Below are 22,437 nucleotides of genomic sequence, written 5' to 3'. Positions count from 1 at the left end.
AGAAGTAAAATAATTATATAATTAAAGTAGATGTCTGCTCTACTATATTATACACACATATACACACAAATGCACAATCAGGGGAGTGAATTAATTGCTTCAAGTGTTGCATCTGTTTGCTCAGCCAGTATGTAAACCCAGCGATGTGATAATAAGGTTGCTCCTTTTGACACTTGCAATTCAGTTGCATGAGAACACGTAAAAGTTTAATGCAGACTCAGTTAAAAAAACAGTTACATACCTAGTCAGTACTCTCTATATTGATTTAGATCACAATGCCATATTTGTTAACTCTAAGATTTTTTTTCCCATTTTAATATCTCTGAAATTGGGAAGCATCTTATAGGTGATAACATTTTTTAAATTATGGTGTAACTTTTTTTTAACATTTTAAGAAGTCTGAAATTGGAACACATCTTATAATCAATGGGGTCTTAATTTCAATGAAATATGTGTACAATATTTATTTACCAAGTGGTTTAAATGATGACAGACAGTTTATGAAATTTTCTCCAGAAGACTGTGAGTAGAATAAAATGATATGATTTCTGACTGGGTGGATATTTTAAAGTTTTTATGTCAAAGATTCTTAGTTCCTAACTTTAATATGTAGTGTTGAATACCTAACAGAGTGCTTTGTTTAGTAGTTGCTCAATAAATTCTTCCACCGACGTGGAAGGGGTCTGTATTTCCTCTCTCTTTTCTTTCTTAAGGAAAGAGAAATGAAATAAACCTTTCTTGTTCCCGTGCTTTCTGTACTTCCCTAGATATCAAAAGTTCCAAAACTCTTATCTTTACACATTTGAATTGGTCTCTGGTAAGAAACTCTTAAGAGGATAGAATCTTGGTGGTCTTTTAAAACCTGTTTATTACTGTTGGATTAAGTCTGGGGGTTCTTTTCAGTCCCACAGCCCTCAACGTAATCACTATTAATATTTTTTATATGTCCTTCCAGAGTTGTTTCTATATGTATACATACAATTTTATAATGTGCTTTTTATTTGCTGTATTGTGAAATCGTTCCTTCAGTATAAATATAAATCCGCATCATCATCATTTATAATGGCTGTCATAGTTTTCCAGTGTGAGGATGTACCATAGATTGTTTGTTTAACAGTCTTCTATTGTTGAATTTTTAAATAGCTTCAGCTTTTTTAAGTACCCTGAACATCTTTCTACACAAATCTTTACACATTTATCTGATTATTTTCTTAAGAAAAATTTCTAGAACTGAACCTTTCTTTTTAATGCAACTATTATTTTAGTTATTTTTGCTTGCATACCTGAAATTTACAGGTCTAATAATTTCAGTTTTTGTTTCTTTGTGAAAATGTTAAAATAGATTATAAGAAAAATAATACAGCCTTTAAACAATTTTTTCCAGGAAAATACTAAACAAAAAATTGAAGTTGTCTATTTAAGGAAATCTTTTAACATTTAGAAAGTTGCTTTTTTGTATTACAGATTTCAAAATTGTTTAATTTTACTTTGAAGTCTCTTCACACATTTACCTTTTCATGTATCAAGTGTTCTCTGCCAGAAGATGTTTCCCTGGCTTCTTGTAGTCATTCATCTAACTGGCAAATTATTTTTAGAGAATACTCACCTCTTTATTCAAGGTACAAATTAGTTTCAGATTGTGCGAATATGTGGGGGAAGGATATGTAAATGCAGTTTGCATTTGGTTAATGCTTAAATTAACTGCATGTGTTTAAGGGCCTGCTTTTGAAAGTTCCTTTCTATCTTTAGCTGAAATGCATAATTCAGCATAATGCATATGGTTATATTGATCACAGCTGAAGATATTAGCACAAAGGAGCTCTGAAAATTGTTTAGTTGAATTGTTCTCTGCACTCTGCTTATTAATGGTGTGCTTGAAGAACATAATTTTAAAAGAGTGAAATGTTATCTCATTTGAATAAAATGCTGTTTAGCTTAACCTGCTTTTTGTCAAATCATAGGTAAAGAGGTTATTTTTCATCTTGTACAGGGTGCTTTGATTTTTCATATTATAATTCAGCAAGTCTATTTCCTCTTTGAACTATAATGTCTCCATACGTTTTAAAGTCCCAGGAGTGACATCCCCAGTAAACAGTTTAAGAAAGGAAAAATATAGTAGAGAATTCTACATAAAATTCAGTAGAGAGAAAGTTACTCGTGCTCAGTAATATCTTCTCCCACTAATAAGTTATTTTCCCACTAATAAAGCCCTGGTTTTAAAAATACCAGGTAAGTGGGAACATAGCTGTTGAACGAAAAATCAGAAAAGGAAGAAATATTTGAGTAAGTTTATTTATACCAGTAGCGTATTATTCTCAGGACCCTGCTCTGAAAAATTGAAAGAATAGAAGACAGCATAGGAATAATATACACTGCGTCTGGATGAAGATGGAACGGTCATGTCCTTACACTTTTGGTTCCCCTCAGAACCCCTAAAAGTTTCACTAGCCAGAGAAGGAAATTACATTATCCTCAGGACCTTGGTTTTACTTCTTGCTGACTACATTTACCTCCTTTTTTGTTACCTAGTCATTCTATCTGGATGTTGTTTTAACCTAATCAACATCAAATAAAGGGTTCCACATTCTTACTCTACTCTCTAACCAAAAAAGCAAATTTATCTCATAAGAATTCATATTTATTATTAATCCTAATTTTTAGTATAGAGATAAATGTTTGATCTTTACCTTAAATGTTTCCAAGTATTGTTCACATTTGGAAATTCTTTCATTTATTTCACTGAATATTAGTAATTTGTACTCTAGGATAACCTTCTAACCTCTTATCAATAAGAAAAATATTTACATATTTGATATTAAAATGGCTCTACATACCCTGGGGTAACTTTTTTTTTTTTACTTTTTAGTTTGCCAGAAGTATGTTATATTAAAAATATTCAAATTTAGTTCATTTCTTCTTAACTGTGTAATTTACAGTTTTTACTTGTATATAGCATTTATGGCTTGGGAGCACAAAGCTTTATAAAAGTCCGAAACATATTTTTGTATAAAATGCAGTCAGTGTGCAAATGTATTCATGTAAAGAATTCTTGGCAAATATGTTGATTTCCCTTTTTTTAAGAAAAGGAATGATGATCATAAATCTTTGTGAGCAGGATGAAATTAGTAGAGACACTTTGGATATCATGGTTTAGAGTCAGCCCACAGGGAGCCCACAAAGGAGAATACTTGACCACCACAACGAACTCTAGTAAAGAAGTACACTTAAGAACATAGGACTAAAGAGTAGATTTGTTAGCTAGCTATTATGCTTTCTTTTTTTTGAGTTAAGCATGTTTAATGCAGAGAGTGAAAAATTAGTCTCTCTATGGATTTGCCGTCTTCTGTAGGTCTATCCTATACGCCTGCTTGTGGGTCATGGCAAATGAGCACATAGGCAAAGGTAACCTATCTCCATTCCTAATTAATAGTGTGAACTCTGTGAATAAAGAACACACATGAATTATTATTGATACTACCATGCATTCGTTGAGAATCCATTTCTCCTCTCTTAAAAGATTTATTAAAAATGGGGTTGATTATAATTCCAGAGTTATTATCAGAAATTATCTTGTTTTAATAAAAAGACTTTATGCTGAATTAGGAAAAGATAACTCAAGGAAGTCAATTAGAAAAAACTAAAAGAGAAAAATTTTTTTTGCATGCCTTTCAGGACCCTTAATAAGTAAGTAAAAATCATAGCTTTAGAAACATATTTTCATAGGTATTTTAGACAGAATGTTCCTTTGAAGTTCCAGAGGCCACAATTTCCTTATATTAATACTGTGAAACTAAGTCCTAAGTTTTTGATAAGCAAGTGAATCATATGGTAGACACATGATAGTGTTCATTTGTTCCTCATTCCCCTGCTGCCTTAGTCTAAGGTGCTAGCTCAATTTCCTCTCTGGCCAGAACAATGCTAGATTGAGCTTGGTGTGTTTCATGAATTAAGTCAATTTAAAATGTGTTCTTATACCTCATTCTCACTTACCTTTCGAATTGTGTCGACTTCATTTTTAAGACCAAAATGAGAAGATCATTCAAGAAAATAGAGAACTACAGTTACAGTACCTGGAACAAAAGCAACAACTTGATGAACTTAAAAACTGCATGAAGTTTTACAACCAGGTGAACTATTTTCTCATTTAGGAAACGAACTCCAAATTTTTATCTAAATATTTCATACGTAAAGAAAACACTATACCACAACGCAAAAGAATACAAATAGATAACTTAGTTTATTAATTCATGGTATCTTGCAGTTTATGTTCCATGAGGGTAATCTACATAGTTGGAATGTCTCTTGCACTTTCCATTGTGAGCTTTTACTTACTCTGTCTTTTGCAGGAGAGTGATATTAATGCTGATGAATTGAGTGAAGCTCTCCTGCTTCTAAAGGTAACTTTCTAAACTTCATCATGAATTTCATGTCTACATATAACTGTTTCAGCATAATGATGACCCTTATTGTAACCTTTATACTTGGAGAATGAATTATTCAGGAAAAGTGGTCAGGTGACATTTAGTTACAGCATATACATATTTCATAATGACATCAAAATTACATTAAAGTAGACCTCAAAAATTCTTATTTAAAGCACTTTCCCCAACTGTAACATTTTACTTTTATATGCCCCACTATAAAACTAACCAGCAGTTTTCTGTCCTAAGAGACCTTGGTGCACCCTATTATCTTAAGTAAAATATTGAATTATATATGTCACCAGAAGATATTTCTAGTTCTAGAATATTCTGTTATTTACAAGAAGACACAGAAAGTACATTTCTTTCCTTTTAGACCATCATGGTATAGATTTTAATCAAATGAAGAATAGAAATAAACGTACATGATTCTTTTTTACTTCGTGAAGTAATAAACTTTTTTTTATTTCTCTGTAATTGTTCCAAGTGTCTATCCAAATATGTATTCTATATCAGGACTGCTTTATTCCTAACGGAAAATGGAAATATATCTGTTTTCAATTAATGATTGTTTCTTACTATATCCATATTAATTCACAGTTACATTTTAGAAACTCTTGTTTTGGTAATAAAATATGTTTTTGTTTTAGGCTCAAAAATCACAAAAAAATGGAGACCTTTCTTTTTTAGAAAAAGTAGACAGTAAAATTAATAAAGATCTAGAACGCTCCATGAAAGAGCTGCAAGCAACTCATGCAGAAACAGTGCAAGAACTTGAAAAGACAAGAAACATGCTAATTATGCAACATAAAATTAATAAAGATTATCAGGTAATATAATACACTAAATCGGGAGGATAGGTTTCCCATAATATTCTACTGATGATTTACATTTCAAAGCAGTATCATGTATTAGCATCTGTTATGATCTATTATCATGTGTTACCACATGCCTGGAATTTAGCCTTGTATCTAGATACTCCTGACTAAAGAGTTCTAAAACAAGTAATTTTTTCAGTTCCTGGTTTTAGGGAACGAATCATGGCGACGTATTCACCAACGCCGGCACGCTCCGCACTTGGTCCTGCCACAGCCGCCTGTTATATTAGCTTCTAACAAATGGGTCACCACTCCTTAACAGGGACCCAGAGTTTTGTGGGGTTTACTCCTGGTTAATGAACACTGCCAAGCATAATTTTCTAAACTGTAAGCTCTTTGAAGTCAGGAAACAACGGCTTATAGCTCCCGGTATCCCCAGGATCTAAAAAATGCTTGAATCATAGTTGCTTTAACAAATGAAAATGGAACAAATCCTGAGTAATGAAACTTGTTATCTTTATTTTTTTAGATGGAAGTTGAGGCGGTGACCCAGAAGATGGAAAATTTGCAGCAAGATTATGAACTCAGAGTGGAACAGTATGTCCACCTTCTTGATATCAGGGCTGCACGCATCCAGAAACTAGAAGGTACAACGTGCACAATTCTTTGTCCACAGTAACTAGAGGAGTGGATTTTTACAGCAGTTGAAAATGTCATCCAAATGTACACTCACACTTTCTTTTTGCTCTTTTTTTCCCCAATTTATTAACTATAATAATAAGTTACCGGAAAGGCTGTTTTTATCTGATACTTTTCTACTCAAGAATTTTTAGTAATTCCCTACTGCTTTTTGAATTCGGTGTTGCAGGCAAGATTTCAAAGTACTTCATAAAGTAGTACCACAGACTAAATTTAACCACATCATTTCTAATTTCTCTTCTAAGCAAACTATGCATCTCAGCCAAACAAGTCGGCTTGCTCTTTGTCAGATGCATCTTGTTCGGTCCCACCACCAGGGCTTTGTCTGCTCCATCTGAACCTCCTTTCTACTCTGACTCCAGGATATACCCTTCCCTGCTTCAGAATCTAAGCAAATGTGTGCCCATGCCAGAAAGCTGGCTCCAATTATTGCTAGCCACCCCTCTACTTGAAATGCCCTTACAGTGGTTTTCAGACTTTAGCAAGTAAGAAAATTACATGGGGAACTTGTTTCAAAGGTAGCTTCCTGGGCCCTACCCCTGGAGATCTTGGGGTCTCTGATTTGATATATTTAGAAATAATTCCAAGCAATTCACATGCAGGTGTAAGACTGTACTTTGAACAACAGTACCTCAGCACTTGCCACTTTTACTCTCATGTACTCAAAAAATATGTTTAGGGATTGTATTATATACACCGGTGCAGTTTTGCATATTCTCTATGACTGCAACATAATAAGTTCTACAGTGATAAGTACTTTGTCTCTCTTTCATGCTCCCTGCCATACAGTACTTAAATTCAGTGATCTATGCCAGCAGTAATTTTTTTTTTAAGGAATTTTGCCTTTTTTAAAAAAAATTTTATTTATTTATTTATTTTTAATTTTATTTATTTATTTATGGCTGTGTTGGCTCTTCGTTTCTGTGCGAGGGCTTTCTCTAGTTGTGGCAAGCGGGGGCCCCTCTTCATCGCGGTGCGCGGGCCTCTCACTACCGCGGCCTCTCTTGTTGCAGAGCACAGGCTCCAGACGCGCAGGCTTAGTAATTGTGCCAGCAGTAATTTTACACTCTTAAAGATCACTGAGAATCCAAAAGGCCTTATGTTTATATGGGTTATATTCATGATATTTATCATGTTAGAAATTAAAAATGAGAAATTTAAAAAATATTTGGCATGCTAAAATAATAATTAACCCATTACATGTTAACATAAATTACAGTTTTATTTTTTAATAGGTATACTTTCCATACCAAAAAAATAGACAAGCGACATGGTTTTAAATTTTTTTAATTGCTTAACATTTTTGCAAATCTTTTCAGCATCTGTCTTAATAGAAAACAGCTGGGTTTTTATATCTGCTTCTACAGTCAATCTGTTATGATATCACACATCACATAGATTCTGGGAAACTCTATTATACACTTGTAAGAGACTAAGAATGAAAAAGGCCAATAACATCTTAGTATTATTTTAAAAATAGTTTTAACCTCAACAGACCTCCAGAACAGTCTCAGGTACCCTCAGGGGTTCCCAGACCACACTCTGAGAACCATTGCTCTAAGTAGAAGGGTTCAGTAACTATGTTCATCTGACTGAACAGGGTTTTCCAAAGCCAAAGAACAGTGTGTTCCTTTTATTTCAAGGAGTACTCAATAAAAATTCACTTAATGAAATTTTCCTGAATAACAGGGAGGTCACACAGTTTGAGATTTTCATTCCTTTCAAGCCTCACTAAGTCTTTACCAATATATTCTATCTGTGTCCTAAACTCATTGATTGATTCCATAAACATGCTCAAGTTCCTAATGTATCCTAAGCAAAGTGCTAGGCAGTGAGAATACAAACGGAAAAAGCTCAGGCTTTTTCCTCCAAGAACTTGTAAGTTGTGAACAAGTAAGTAGACAGTTATACTTTACTGTGAAGAGTAAATGAAGCAGGTAAAAATGCCCTAAATGTGAAGCACTGCCATTCATTTGAGAAAATGCATGTGGATCTGTCTGTTTGGAACTCAGGATTAGTAAATGGAGAAGAACCTGGATTTAAGGCTGGTAAGAACCAAATCCTGAAGGCCCCATTTGCCACCCTGATGAGTCTGAACCTTATTAACCTAGAGAAGCACCAAGGAATTTTTAAGGTAGAGAGTAGTGCACCCAGAACTTCATTTTGGAGGTTATGCTATAGGTATTGGGAAGAATGAGTAAAATTTGAAGGAAGGAAGGAATTGGGTTCCATTAATAATCTGGGTCATAAACACTGAGGGTGTAAGTAAGGTAGCATCAGTGGAGATGCAGAGGACAGGGACAAATTTGCTAAAGACTTAGGAAATATTTTTGAATAGCAGTGACCCCACAGATGTGGGGAGAGTAAAAAACAGGGGGGGGGAACCTAGGATGACACTGTGATATCTAGCTTAGGCAGCTGGATGAAGGCTAACATCATCACTTGAAATTCAAGGTACAGAAGTAACTAGAAGACAATATGAGCCATTCTGCTTTGGGTATATTGAGTTTGTTGTGCCTAGGGGATATCTAGATAGAGGGCTCAGCAAGCCACTAGATGTGTGGGTCTGGAATTGAGGAAAGAAATCTGAATTAAAAATAGAAATATGAGCATCTTCAGACTATTGATAGTAACAGAAGTCATAAAAGGGGTTGTGATCACTAATCATTAGAGAAATGCAAATCAAAACTACAATGAGGTACAACCTCACACCGGTCAGAATGGCCATGATTTAAAAGTCTACAGATGGGGCTTCCCTGGTGGCGCAGTGGTTGAGAGTCCGCCCGCCAATGCACGGGACACAGGTTCGTGCCCCAGTCCGGGAAGATCCCACATGCCGCAGAGCGGCTGGGCCAGTGAGCCATGGCCGCTGAGCCTGCGCGTCCGGAGCCTGTGCTCCACAATGGGAGAGGCCACAACAGTGAGAGGCCCGTGTACTGCAAAAAAAAAAAAAAGTCTACAGATAACAAATACTGGAGAGGGTGTGGAGAAAAGGGACCCCCTGTACACTGTTGGTGGGAATATATGTTGGTGCAGCCACTATGGAAAATAGTATGGAGGTTCCTCACAAAACTAAAAACAGAACTACCATATGATCCAGCAGTCCCACTCCTGGGCATATACCTGGACAAAACTATAATTCAAAAAGATACCTGCACCCCTATGTTCATAGCAGCACTGTTCACAATAGCCAAAACATGGAAACAACCTAAATGTCCATCAACAGATGAATGGATAAAGAGGATGTGGTACATATATACGATGGAATACTACTCAACCATAAAAAAGGATGAAATAATGCCACTTGCAGCAACATGGATGCAACTAGAGAATATCACACTAAGTGAAGTAAGTCTGAAAGAGAAAGACAAATACCATATGATATCACTTACACCTGGAGTCTAAAATATGACACAAATTAACCTATCTAAAAAACAGAAACAGACTCACAGACGTAGAGGACAGATTCGTGGTTGCCAAGGGGGAGTGGGAGAGGGAGAAAGATGGACTGGGAGTTAGGGGTTAGTGGATGCAACCTATTACATTTAGAATGGATAAACAACAAGGTCCTAATGTGTAGCCCAAGAAGCTATATCCAGTCTCCTGGGATAAATCATAATGGAAAAGAATATTTAAAAAAGAATGTATATATGTGTATAACTGAGTCACTTTTCTGTACAGCATAAATTAGCACAACATTGTAAATCAGCTATATTTCAAATAAATAAAAGGGGATGTGATTACTCATGAGAATATGTAGACTAAAAAGAGGATAAAAACAGAACCCCAGCAAACTAGCAGAGAAAGAGAAACCCTTAAAGAATAAGAGAGGTAGGGGCTTCCCTGGTGGCGCAGTGGTTGAGAGTCCGCCTGCCGATGCAGGGGACACGGGTTCGTGCCCCGGTCCAGGAAGATCCCACATGCCATGGAGCGACTGGGCCCATGAGCCATGGCCGCTGAGCCTGCGTGTCCGGAGCCTGTGCTCCGCAACGGGAGAGGCCACAACAGTGAGAGGCCCGCATACCGCAAAAAAAAAAAAAGAAGAAGAGAGGTAGGAGGACAAGCAGGGCAGACGATGACATGAAAGCTCACAAAAGTTCACAAAAGAGGATGTGGTCATCAGTGTCAATTAAGCAAAGAACTCAAATAACACAAGGACCATTCAATCTAGAAACTGGTTAGTTATTGGTGACCTTTTCTAGAGTAGTTTCACGAGAAAAATAAGGCAGATGCTTTTTGCAGGAAGTTGAAGAGTGTCTGTTAGATTTGGAATTGGAGACACAAATATACGTTACTCTTTTTAGAAAGTTGGATGTAACATGGCAGGGGAAATGTGTATCTAGAAAGAGATACATCTTCTTATTTATTTTTTATTGAAATATAGTTGATTTATATTATTAGTTTCAGGTGTACAGAATAGTCATTCAGTATTTTTATAGATTATACTCCATTATAAGTCATTACAAGATAATGGCTGTAATTCACTGTGCTATACAATATATCCTTGTTGTTTATCTATTTTATATATCGTAGTTTGTATCTGTTAATCCTGTACTCCTAATTTGTGCCTCCTCTTCCTTCTCCCCTTTGGTAACCACAAGTTTGTTTTCTATATCTGTGAGTCTATTTCTGTTTTACTTGTACATTCATTTGTATCGTTTTTAGATTCCACATATAAGTGATATCATACACTATGTGCTTTCTCTGACTTACTTCACTAGGTATAATATTCTCTAGGTCCATCCACGTTGCTGCAAATGGCAGCATTTCATTCTTTTTTATGGTTGAGTAATATTCCATTATGTATTACACCATATCTTCCTTATCCATTCATCTGTTGATGGGCACTTGGGTTGCTTCCATGTCTTGGCTATCGTAAATAGTGCTGCTGTGAACATTGGGGTGCGTGTATCTTTTTGAATTAGTGTTTTCATTTTTTCTGGGTATATACCCAGGAATGGAATTGCTGGATTATATGGTAGTTTTATTTTTAATTTTTTGAGGAACCTTCATACTGTTTTCCACAGTGGCTGAACCAGTTTATATTTCCACCGACAGTGCACAAGTGTTCCCTTTTCTCCATAGCCTCTCCAACATTTGTTGTTTGTAGACTTTTTGATGATAGTCATTCTAACAGGTGTGAGGTGATATCTCATTGTGAGTTTCACTTGCATTTCTCTAATAATTAGCAATGTTGAGCATCTTTTCATGTGCCTGTCAGCCATCTGTATGTCTTCTTTGGAGAAATGTCTATTCAGGTCTTCTGCCCATTTTTCGATTGAGTTTTTTGGTTTTCTGATATTGGGTTGTATGAGCTGTTTATGTATTTTGGATATTAACCCGTTGTCGGTCGCATCATTTGCAAATATTTGCTCCCATTCAGTGGGTTGTCTTTTCATTTTGTCAATAGTTTCCTTTGCTGTGCAAAAGCTTTTAAGTTTAATTAGGTCCAGTTTGTTTAGTTTTGCTTTTACTTCTTGCCTTAGGAGACAGATCTAAAAAGAATATTGCTACAACTCATGTCAAAGAGTGTTCTGCCTGTGTTCTCTTCTAGGAGTTTTATGGTTTCATGTCTTACATTTATGTCTTTAAACCATTTTGAGTTTATTTTTCTATATGGTGTGAGGGAATGTTCTAATCTAGAAAGAGAGATATCTTTTTTAAAAGCAGCTTCTTAGAAATGTAATAAACACATTTTAAATTGCACTATTTTTTTTTTTTTTTTTTTTTTTTTTTTTGCGGTACGCTGGCCTCTCACTGTTGTGGCCTCTCCCGCTGCGGAGCACAGGCTCCAGACGTGCAGACCCAGCGGCCATGGCTCACGGGCCCAGCCGCTCCGCAGCATGTGGGATCTTCCCGGACCGGGGCATGAACCCGTGTCCCTTGCATCGGCAGGTGGACTCTCAACCACTGCGCCACCAGGGAAGCCCTTAAATTGCACTATTAAAGTACACAGTTTGGTGAGTTTGGGCCTATGTATACGCCTGTGAAACCATCACTATAATCAAGATAATAAACATATCCTTCATTCCGCAAAAGTAGAAAAATATATATTTTAGTAAGCTGAAGGGAAGGAGCTAGTGGAAAGAGAAATTGACTTTATAGGAGAGAAGATAATAGAGCAGAGGCAAAGGAGCAGTGAAATCTAAATATTTACCTCAGCTGTTCATTCAAGGGCCTTTTTTTTTTTTCTTTTTCTGTTTCCCTGGTATAACCTGTATTACCACTTAAGTTGTAATTTTTTTAATAAGTGATGTCAAAATAAATGATAGATTTCTTTATAATACAGTATCATTTATAGAAAAACAGTGTAGTCATAGAATTTAAGATTGAGACTATACACCAAAAGCACTCAGACTTCCTACCACTTCAAAAGCCAGTTTGTATCTTTATATGTCAATACTTTAAAACCTCTAAACTGTGTGTCTTCTCTTGCAGCCCAATTAAAGGATATTGCCTATGGCACCAAGCAGTACAAATTTAAACCAGAAATCACGCCAGATGACTCCGTTGATGAGTTTGATGAAACCATTCAGTTAGAACGAGGCGAAAACCTATTTGAAATCCATATCAACAAAGTAACCTTTTCTTCTGAAGTGTTACAGGCATCTGGAGATAAAGAGCCTGTCACCTTCTGTACCTTTGCTTTCTATGATTTTGAACTACAGACAACTCCCATAGTGCGGGGCCTTCACCCAGAATATAACTTTACTTCTCAATATCTCGTTCATGTTAACGACTTATTCTTACAATACATTCAGAAAAATACTATAACTCTTGAGGTCCACCAGGCTTACAGCACAGATTATGAAACAATCGCAGCATGTCAACTGAGATTCCATGAAATTCTAGAAAAAAGCGGTCGAATATTTTGCACAGCAAGTTTGGTTGGTGAGTACAATCTTATAAACTTTGGCTGTTTGAAGCACTGACTGGTTTATATATTAATATGGTGTTCCACATTAGTATCTTCTCTCTCAGATTCAAGGTGCCTTTAGGGTAAGGACAGCATTCTGATATAGCTGCCCACAGTTGATCGGACTCTCTTAAATGTCACTAATAATGTCAGTACAATGGCTATTAATTTTTTAAAGCTTATTAGTGCAAATGTTTATTTACCATGTTGATATCCTTGTTTGATTAAACATTAATTGTAGTACTTTTTTTTTTTTTTTTTTTTTTTGCGGTACACGTTTTGCGGTACGCGGGCCTCTCACTGTTGTGGCCTCTCCCGTTGCGGAGCACAGGCTCCAGACGCGCAGGCTCAGCGGCCATGGCTCACGGGCCCAGCCGCTCCGTAGCATGTGGGATCTTCCCGGACCGGGGCACGAACCCATGTCCCCTGCATCGGCAGGCGGACTCTCAACCACTGCGCCACCAGGGAAGCCCAATTGTAGTACATTTATCAAAGTTTTTTAAGGAGCTTATCATGTTATCACTGTTACTAAGCACTGGGAATACAGTGATCAGTGGTAAATAAGACAGAGCCCCTACCTTCATGTAGCTTACCTTCTAGAGGGGAAGATGGGCCATAAAACAAATATACATATCACTAGATATGAAGAAAAACTACCAGAGCAAGAGGCTAAAGAGAGAGATGGAAGGTTGCTAATTCAGATACGGGCTTCCCTACGGGGTGCCATTGGTAAAGACCTGAATAAAGGTCCATGTCAGGATCCAGGGGAAGAATGTTTCCAACAGAGGAAACAGCAAGTATTGTACAAAGGCCTGAGGGATGAACAAACCTGCCATGTTGTAGGAACAGCAAGGAGGCCAGTGGCTAGAGCAGAGACTAAAGCAATAGACAGGGACCAGATCTCACTGTAGAGCCTTGTGGGTCATGGTGAGGTGCTTGGCCTTTTTTTTTCTCTGAGTGATGCAAGTCATTGGGTGGTTTTGAGGAGAGAAGTAACGTGATCACACATAGGTTTTAGAAAAATCACCCTGGGTGCTGTGGGAAGAACAGTCTGTATGGGCCAAGCAAGGAAATAGGACCGTTATCAGGCTGTTGCATTAATCTGTGGAAAGATGTTGGTGGCTTGGATTACGATGGTAATGAAAGTAGTGATAAGAATTGGTTATATTCAGTGTATATTTGATTAGCTCTTCCTTAAAAACATGCTCATCAATTGAATGTAGAGTAATGAGGGAAACAAAGGAGACGAGAATTTCTGGTGTGAGCAACCAGGACAATGATGAGGCCATTTATCGAGGTAGACCTGGGCAAGGAACAAATTTGAGGAAAAAAGCTAAGAATTGTGTTTGAACAGGTTAAGATTGACCTGCCTATTAGACAGCCAAGTGGAAATGTCACCTAAACAGTTGGATATACTAGTCTGAAGGTCAGAGATAGAAATATAAAAGCAGGATTCATTAGCATACAGAATATATTTTAAGCCTTGGGCCTAGATAATTTCACATAGAGAGTGAGTATACATAAAGAAGAGAAGGTGACCAAGGACTGAGCCTTGGGAGACTCCAAAATTTAGAGTTCAGGAAGAAGAAGAAGAGCCAGCAAAGGAGACCAAGGAGTGGCCAGTGAGGAGGGAGACAAACCAAGAGTATACAGTATCCTAGAGGCCAAGTGAAGAAACCTTTTCAAGAAGAAAGGAGGGTGCATAATAGCCGGGTCATGGCAGCAACCTAAATGCCCATTGACAAACGAATGGATAAAGATACGGCACATATGTACAATGGAATACTACTCAGCCATAAAAAGAAACAAAATTGGGTCATTTGTAGAGATGTGGATGGACCTAGAGACTGTCCCACAGAGTGAAGTAAGTCAGAAAGAGAAAAACAAATATTGTATATTAACACATATATGCGGAATCTAGAAAAATGGTGCGGATGAACTGGTTTGCAAGGCAGAAATAGAGACACAGATGTAGAGAACAAACGTATGGACACCAAGGGGGGAAAGCGGGGGTGGTGGTGGGATGAACTGGGCGATTGGGATTGACATGTATACACTGATGTGTATAAAATAGATAACTAATGAGAACCTGCTGTATAGAAAATAAATAAAATTCAATAAATACATAAATTTTAAAAAAGGAAAACTTTTTTAAGTGACCAAGAAAAAAAGGAAAGAGGGTGACTTAGGTTCTGGGGAGGAATTTTATTTTATTGATTGCATAGGTGATATAGTCACATGGTTCAGAAGAACTTGCCCTCAAAAAACTTAGTGTGGTGGAGAAGTAGACTGGTGAACTGCCGATTGTGCCAAAGCAGTCAGTGCCCTAATGAGGACATCTTTCTTCGTTTCTGCAAAGGAAGTATAGAGCTCTTAAGTCTCCTGGGAGCCCTAGAGGAAATCATCACAGAGGAAGAAAGAGAAAGAGCTGCCTGAGTTAGAAGGCGTACTACAACTACAACCCCAGCAAGAGGGTGTGCAGGGCAGACATGCAAGGGTATATTACATACGGTATAGATTTGGCATAGCTATGGTGTTTTTCCCTATACTTACGGCATGGTAGGAAAACGGGAAGGTGCCAAAGATTTCTCGAAAGTTGAATTCATACTCCATTCATAATTTTGAGGTTTCATTTTGTATGTGTCAGACTACATTGAGTGCAACTTGTTAAAAAATAAAAAGTAGCATCAGAAAGAATCGTGGAGTATTTGACTCAATGTTTAGATTTTTCTTTATATTTTAGAAAGATTGAAATAGTATAAACTGGACTACCTCAAACGTAGTTTGACATAGTTTTTTAATAATATTTAACATACGGTGGAACTCGTACTTGCAGAAGTAACTTTATTTTCTTTATCTCTGTTATTTGCCAATCACACATCATTTGTGCAAGTCATATATTATTTTACTCAGTATAAAATTTATAGTTTTAATGTATAATACCATTGATGTATTTTTTACTGGTATATATTTTGATTTATGGGACTGTTTTAACAGTGAGTTATGTATTGGTTTGTAGGAACTAAAGGAGACATCCCCAATTTTGGCACAGTAGAATACTGGTTCCGATTAAGAGTTCCCATGGATCAAGCAATTCGACTTTATCGAGAACGGGCAAAGGCTTTGGGATATATAACATCAAATTTTAAGGGGCCAGAGCAAATGCAATGGGTAAGCTTGTTTGACTTTACGACCCTTTTATGACACAGAAATTTTATAGTATTTCTTTATATTATCATGCTTTAAACCGAAATCATTTTCTTTCACAGCCATCAAGTGGCTTTTTTTAACTTTTTATTTTGAAATAATCATAGACTTACAGGAAGTAGCAAAAATAGTACAGAGGTCCCGTGTAGCCTTCACCCAGCTTCTCCCAATTATAATATTTTATGTAACTATAGTGTAGTATCAAAACCAGGAAATTGATATTGGTACAGTACTATTAACTAGGCTACAGACTTTATCCAGATTTTGCAAGTTTTTACATGCACTTATGTGCGCTTGCCATGTGCACAACTTGTGTGTGTGTGTGTGTGTGTGTGTGTGTGTAGGAAGAAGCAGAGTTCGATGCAGTTTCATCATGTGTATATAATCATGTAACTACCACCACAATCAAGATACAGAATTGCTCTTTTACCACGAAGGAACTCCCTTGTGCTATCCAGGACAGTTTCGAAAAAGAGAATTGCAGTACGATTATTACACATCAAGTGACTTTCGTTACAATTTCCACTGTTAAGGAAATGGATGGCTATTATTGAGCTTTCATTTATTCTCCTTTTTTCCAACTGTTTCCAACTTCTTCCAAGCTGTTTCAGAAACTTTTAGGTTTCTGAAATGCAGAGTAAAATATAAAGTGAATATTCTTTTCCTGAGAATTAGAAGTATGAATGCAATTCCTCAGAGCAGCATTTTCCAAACTATGTTTCATGGAGTCTTAATAGCCATATTTCCAAAAGAATTCCATGATCCAGTAAATGCAGAAAACACTGAATTGAGAAGAATTCAATAGGATCCTTGACTTCAGGGCTTCTCGTGTATAACGTGAATCTCAAGAGGAAGCATAAAGTATACACTTATGTTAAGTAACAAAGGGATAGAATATAGTAGAAACATTTTGGAATGTCTGTTCAAGTCATGATTCTCTTTTTTCATTTGGACCTGCCCTCTTCTAATCCGTGGGGCTGGGCCCCTAGTGGCCAGCTTTACGTTTGGTGATCCTGTTCTCTCCCACTCCACCCAATTATGACTAATGATTCAGGAATATCCACCTGCCTCTAGCTGAGCGAATCAGATTCTGCTTTCTGAGATCAAGAGAAAGCAACAAGACTCTCCATGCCTGGAACATGTAAAGTTGGGAGCTGTGGGACAGCCATCTGCTACCATGCTAAATGGCAAAGGAAAGAAAATGGGACTGGAAGGAGAATAATGAACAAGCATACAGAGAAAAATGGAAACTAGATGGAGAGTAAATTCCTATAGTTTTCCAGTCCCATTACCTTCCTTAGATACAACCACATTTCTGCTATACAGTTCTATGAAATAACCCTGTAGCCTTATATAAAAGTCTCTTTTCATTGTATTTGCTGGGTGGAATTAGTTTCCATAACTTTCAATTAAAAGAACCATGACTAATATAACATTGATTCCGAAACTTAAAGAACGGCTCCCGTTTCCCAGAGATCATCCTTCTGGACTAGTATTCTTCAGAACACACTTTGGGAACACTGTTATGGAAAGGGGAATTAGAGATAGAGAAACCACATGATTTATTAATTTTTGTGGTTTAAAGAGTTGTAGACTCCCAGTTTATGGGTTGAATGAGTCATTTACTGTTGGAATTTCAGCTTTTGTGGGTAGACTCGGGGGGAGAAACGGAGCGGGTACTTTCTAAGTCCTTCCACTCAGTCTTCTATAGCTGGATGCAAACGAGCCCTGGGAAAGCAGTGTTGTGATTCCCTTCTCAGATTTCCCCTCTCCACACCACCAGATGTCTCCACCAAGGAGATTATGACTTCGGTTCTGTTTTCCTTCTCTAGTAAACTTCTCTAGAATCAAAAGTTCCAGATGTTCAATCCAGATTCAAAAATGCAGTGAAAGAGGGGTCCCTGTATGGAAGGTAGAGAATTACCTAACACTACCGCAAGGCACTGCAACGCTACATTCTTTGTCCCAGATCACATCAGCTATGGAAGGCTTAGCAGTTAGTCAATGCAGGTGTTTGCTAGAATACTTGTGCACTGACTGCCTGAGTAATAGTCCCAGAAAGGGCCATAGAGTAGTTTCTGACCCTGCCTGACAACTCCCTTTGCTCATCTCTCTTCTGAAATGTCCTTCCAATCCAAGGTTTTACCCCTCCAATGTTTATCTCTCACTCTGTTTTCTTGTTCCTTGGCCTCAGGTATCTGCTTCCCCAGATCACATTGGTTCAGGATGAGGGCCAACCCAAATATAACAAAATCATCTCTGTGGGTGGGTACCATCAAATTCATTGGTTTCTCATTTAAGAATGCGATATGATCAGAATAGCTGGAATGGTTGAAGGAGTAGCTCCTTTTTTTTTAAGACATTTATTCAGCGTCATGATCAGACTATTACATTTAGCAATCAACAGCATGGGTGCAAAAAAAAAAAATCTACATTAAAACCCTTTGTTGGGGGGGCTTCCCTGGTGGCGCAGTGGTTGGGAGTCCGCTTGCCGATGCAGGGGACACGGGTTCGTGCCCCGGTCCGGGAAGATCCCACATGCCGCGGAGCGGCTGGGCCCGTGAGCCATGGCCGCTGAGCCTGCGCGTCCGGAGCCTGTGCTCCGCAGCGGGAGAGGCCACAGCAGTGAGAGGCCCGCATACCGCAAAAAAAAAAAAGAAAAACAAACAAACAAAAAATACCCTTTGTTGGAATGCTTTACACTTTCCACAGAACAGAAACTAAAAGAACCTATTATACAATTAGTCACAAATACAGTCCCCGAGGTTTTTTGCCCATACACATGAGTATTGTCTAAAACATGTCTTCTTTGTAGCATCTAGGCCCTGCCACCACTGTGCTTGGCTGAGTTCACAAATCTCTTGTCACCTGTAGCTTCCCTGTCACTTCTCTGGCTTTCCTCTACTGCTAAGCTTTGTTTCCTGGCAGTAATTAAAACCTTCTGCCACTGCCATAGCTCCTGCTGCTGCTGGAACCGCCATAGCTACCTTGGTTTCATGGTTTGGCAAAGTATTGGCCTCCACCACCATAGTGGCCAGAACTTCTGCCTCCAAAGTTTCCTCCTTTCATGGGCCCAATATTTGAAGGTTGATTGTTGTAACTGCCAAAATCATCGTAGCTTCCACCACCTCCAAAATGGCTTCCATCGTTACCAAACCCATTATAGCCATCCCCACTGCCACCATATCCATCACCACTGCGGCTGCCACCAAAGCCAGCTCGGCCACTGAAGTTTCCTCCACGACCAAAGGTGTCATTCCCACCAAAACCCCCTCCACGACCACAACCAAAGTTTCCAGAACCACTTCGACCTCTTTGGCTGGATGAAGCACCAGCCATCTGTTGCTTAGGTAGGGCTTTCCTTACTTCACAGTTGTGGCCATTCACAGTGTGGTATTTCTGAATGACAGTCTTGTCTACGGAGTCATGGTCATCAAAGGTTATGAAAGCAGAGCCTCTCTTTTTGCCACTGCCTCGATCAGTCATGACTTCAGTCACTTCAGTTTTCCCGTACTGTTCAAAATAATCTCTTAGGTGATGTTCTTCAGTGTCTTCTTTAATGCCACCAACAAAAATCTTTTTCACAGTTTAAGTGGGCACCAAGTCTTTAAGAATCTTCTCTTGAGACGGCCCTCTTTGATTCCCCAACTCTTCCATCCACCTCGTGTGGCCTTGCCTTCATGGCCGCATCCACCTCCTCCACAGTGGCATATGTGACAACCCCAAAGCCTCTGGAGCACCTGGTGTTTGGATCCCTCATCACCACACAGTCTGTGAGCGCTCCCCATTGCTCACAATGGCTCCTCAGACTGTCATCGGTTGTTTCAAAGCTCAAACCTCCAATGAAGAGCTTCCGCAGCTGTTTGGGCTCTTTGGGTGACTCTGACTTAGACATGACGGCAGTGGAGGGGAGAGACATCAACGATGCTTACCTGGCGGCGTCCACGGGCAGAAAGGAAGGAGTAGCTCTTAATAAAATTGTGAACTAGGGGACATTTGTCTTGAACCTAACTGCTCACTTTACCTGTTAATTATTAAATAGAATTAAAGAAAATCAGATTAACTATTTTCTTGGCTTTATTTGGTTTTAACAGCAATCTCTACATGTATGCTCAGTCTTCTATATTTGCTGCTAATAGCATCCGTACATACGTTCTAGAGAGTATTGGTTTTAAATAAGAGTCGAGTCTTTTACTGAGAAATTCACTTTGAAGTGAAAATCTGCAGCTTTTTGTCCATCTACAAAATTATTTTGTTTGGGGGTTGGCAGCTGTTGTTTACTTTTCACTGTATTATTACTATGATATAAATATGTATGTTTTTCCAGTTAAGTCAGCAAGCACCCAAAACTGCTCAGCTCGGTTCTACTGATTCCACAGATGGCAACTTAAATGAACTTCATGTTACAGTAAGATGCTGCAGCCGCCTGCAGTCCCGAGCAAGCCACCTTCAGCCACACCCATATGTTGTGTACAAGTTTTCTGACTTTGCAGACCATGACACAGCCATCATTCCCTGTAGCAGTGATCCACAGTTTGATGATCATATGTGTTTCCCAGTACCAATGAATATGGATTTGGATCGATACCTTAAGTCAGAGTCTCTGAGTTTTTATGTGTTTGATGATAGTGATACCCAGGAGGATATTTACATAGGAAAAGTCAATGTGCCTCTGATTTCATTGGCACATGACAGGTGTATTTCAGGTAAGCCTATTTCTTGAATCCATGAAATTGTTTAAAAAAAAAAACACCACCTAAATTATACCTCAGTGTTATGGATATGATCTGTTTGTAACAATCTTCCTAGCCTTCTCAGATAATCTTAAACTTTGGGCCCATAATATTATATTGTTTTAGTTATTTTCTTAGTAGTTGTTCCAGGGATTACAGTATGCACCACAGCTTGCCACAGTCAAACTTAATGCTAATAACTCCATTAAAATTTAGAAAATCTGCTCCAGTATAATTCCATTCCCTCCCCCCTCCTCTGTGATATTGTCGTCATATATATGTACATAGTACGCCTATATATGTTAAAACTCAACAGTACAATGTTATAATTATTGCTTTATATAACTTTGTCCTTAAGAGAAGGGAGAATATATATAATTATAGGAGACTTTTATATTAACTTACATATTTACCATCTCTGGTATTCTTTATTTCCTCATTTGGATTTGAGTTACTGTCTGGTGTCATTTTCTTACTCCAAATAGCTCTATTTCCTCCCCCTCTTTTGTGTTACTATTTCATATATTTTTTAATCTTTACATGTTATAAGTCCAGGATTATAATTTTATAATTATTGTTTTATGCAGTTGTTTTTTAAATCAGCTAAGAGGAAAAATATATTTATACTGTGTTTTATAATTACCTATGTAATTACCTTTATTCACATCTGTTCCTTCATGTTGATTTGAGTAACCATCTGGTGTCACTTGCTTTTAGCCTGAAGAAACTCTTTCAATATGTCTTGTAAGTCAGGTCTGCTGGCAATGAATTCACTTAATCATTGTTATTTGGGAATGTCTTTATATTTTAGCTTTTATTTTCTGAAGGATAGTGTTGCTGGATATCATATTCTTAGTTGTCAGGTTTATTTTCTTTAAGCACTTTGAGTACATCAGACAGTTGATTCTGGCATCCGTTGTTTCTAATGAGAAATCATCTGTTAATCTTATTATGGTTCCCTTCTACATGATACAGCTTTCAAGATTTTTATTATTTTTTTTTTTTTGGCTTTTGACAGTTCAACTCTAATGTGTTTAGGTGTGGATCCCTTTGTGCTTATTCTACTTGGAAGCTTTTGAGCTTCTTTATGTGTAGGGTACTGTTATGCACCAAATTTGGGGAATTTTTGCCCTTCTTCAGTTATTTTTTCTGTCCTTTCTTCCCCTTCTTAGATTCCTGTTACACATATGTTCATATGTTTAATGGTGTCCTACAGGTCTCTGAGGCTCTGTTGATTTTTTTTCATTTTTTCTCTTCAGATTGGATAATCACGGTTGATCAATCTTCAAGTTCATTGATTCTTTCTTCTGCAACTCAGTCCCTCTGTTGAATTTTTTCATTTCAGTAATTATACTTTCTAACTCCAGAATTCCTTTTTAACTGTCTCTTTTTTTATTGCGATATAGTTGATATATAATATTATATGTTATAGATATACAACATAGTGATTTGTAATTTTTAAGGGTTATACTCCATTTATAGTTACTATAAAATATTGGCCGTATTGCCTGTGTTGTACAATATATTCTAGTTCTCTTTTTTTATAATTTCTATCTCTTTATTATATTCTCTGTTTTATAAGTCATTGTCATCACACTTTCCTTTAATTCTTTAAATATGGTTTCTTTTAGCTCTTTGAACAT

The 22,437-nt window shown here is 37.5% G+C and overlaps 2 protein-coding genes across 6 annotated transcripts in view; one reads left to right on the top strand and one right to left on the bottom strand.

Moving 5' to 3' along the window:
- RPGRIP1L (RPGRIP1 like) overlaps positions 1-22,437 on the top strand; it is a 98,731-nt gene that overhangs the window by 35,956 nt on the left and 40,338 nt on the right. For all 5 annotated transcript variants that reach the window (XR_003429836.1, XM_027092181.1, XM_027092180.1 and 2 more), the window contains 7 exons: positions 4,021-4,127; positions 4,347-4,397; positions 5,072-5,251; positions 5,769-5,886; positions 12,377-12,829; positions 15,874-16,025; positions 20,389-20,767. Coding sequence is in view for 4 of the 5 variants with exons in the window: in XM_027092181.1 (XP_026947982.1) it covers positions 4,021-4,127; positions 4,347-4,397; positions 5,072-5,251; positions 5,769-5,886; positions 12,377-12,829; positions 15,874-16,025; positions 20,389-20,767 (1,440 nt within the window). In the remaining variant the exon portion in view is untranslated. The remainder of the gene's footprint in view (positions 1-4,020; positions 4,128-4,346; positions 4,398-5,071; positions 5,252-5,768; positions 5,887-12,376; positions 12,830-15,873; positions 16,026-20,388; positions 20,768-22,437) is intronic.
- HNRNPA1L3 (heterogeneous nuclear ribonucleoprotein A1 like 3) lies at positions 18,874-20,016 on the bottom strand. Its single transcript, XM_071066758.1, is given in 2 exon segments — positions 18,874-19,649; positions 19,651-20,016. Coding segments are annotated over 2 exon segments (924 nt in total). The 5' UTR covers positions 19,981-20,016; the 3' UTR covers positions 18,874-19,055.

Source organism: Aethalodelphis obliquidens, unplaced genomic scaffold (genome assembly GCF_003676395.1).
Source record: "Aethalodelphis obliquidens isolate GAN/ISIS:26980383/991018 unplaced genomic scaffold, ASM367639v1 scaffold75, whole genome shotgun sequence".
In the NCBI taxonomy this organism is placed as follows: domain Eukaryota; kingdom Metazoa; phylum Chordata; class Mammalia; order Artiodactyla; family Delphinidae; genus Aethalodelphis; species Aethalodelphis obliquidens.
The sequence above is the reverse complement of the archived record's forward strand: the minus strand, read 5'-3'. Positions and strand labels throughout refer to the sequence as shown.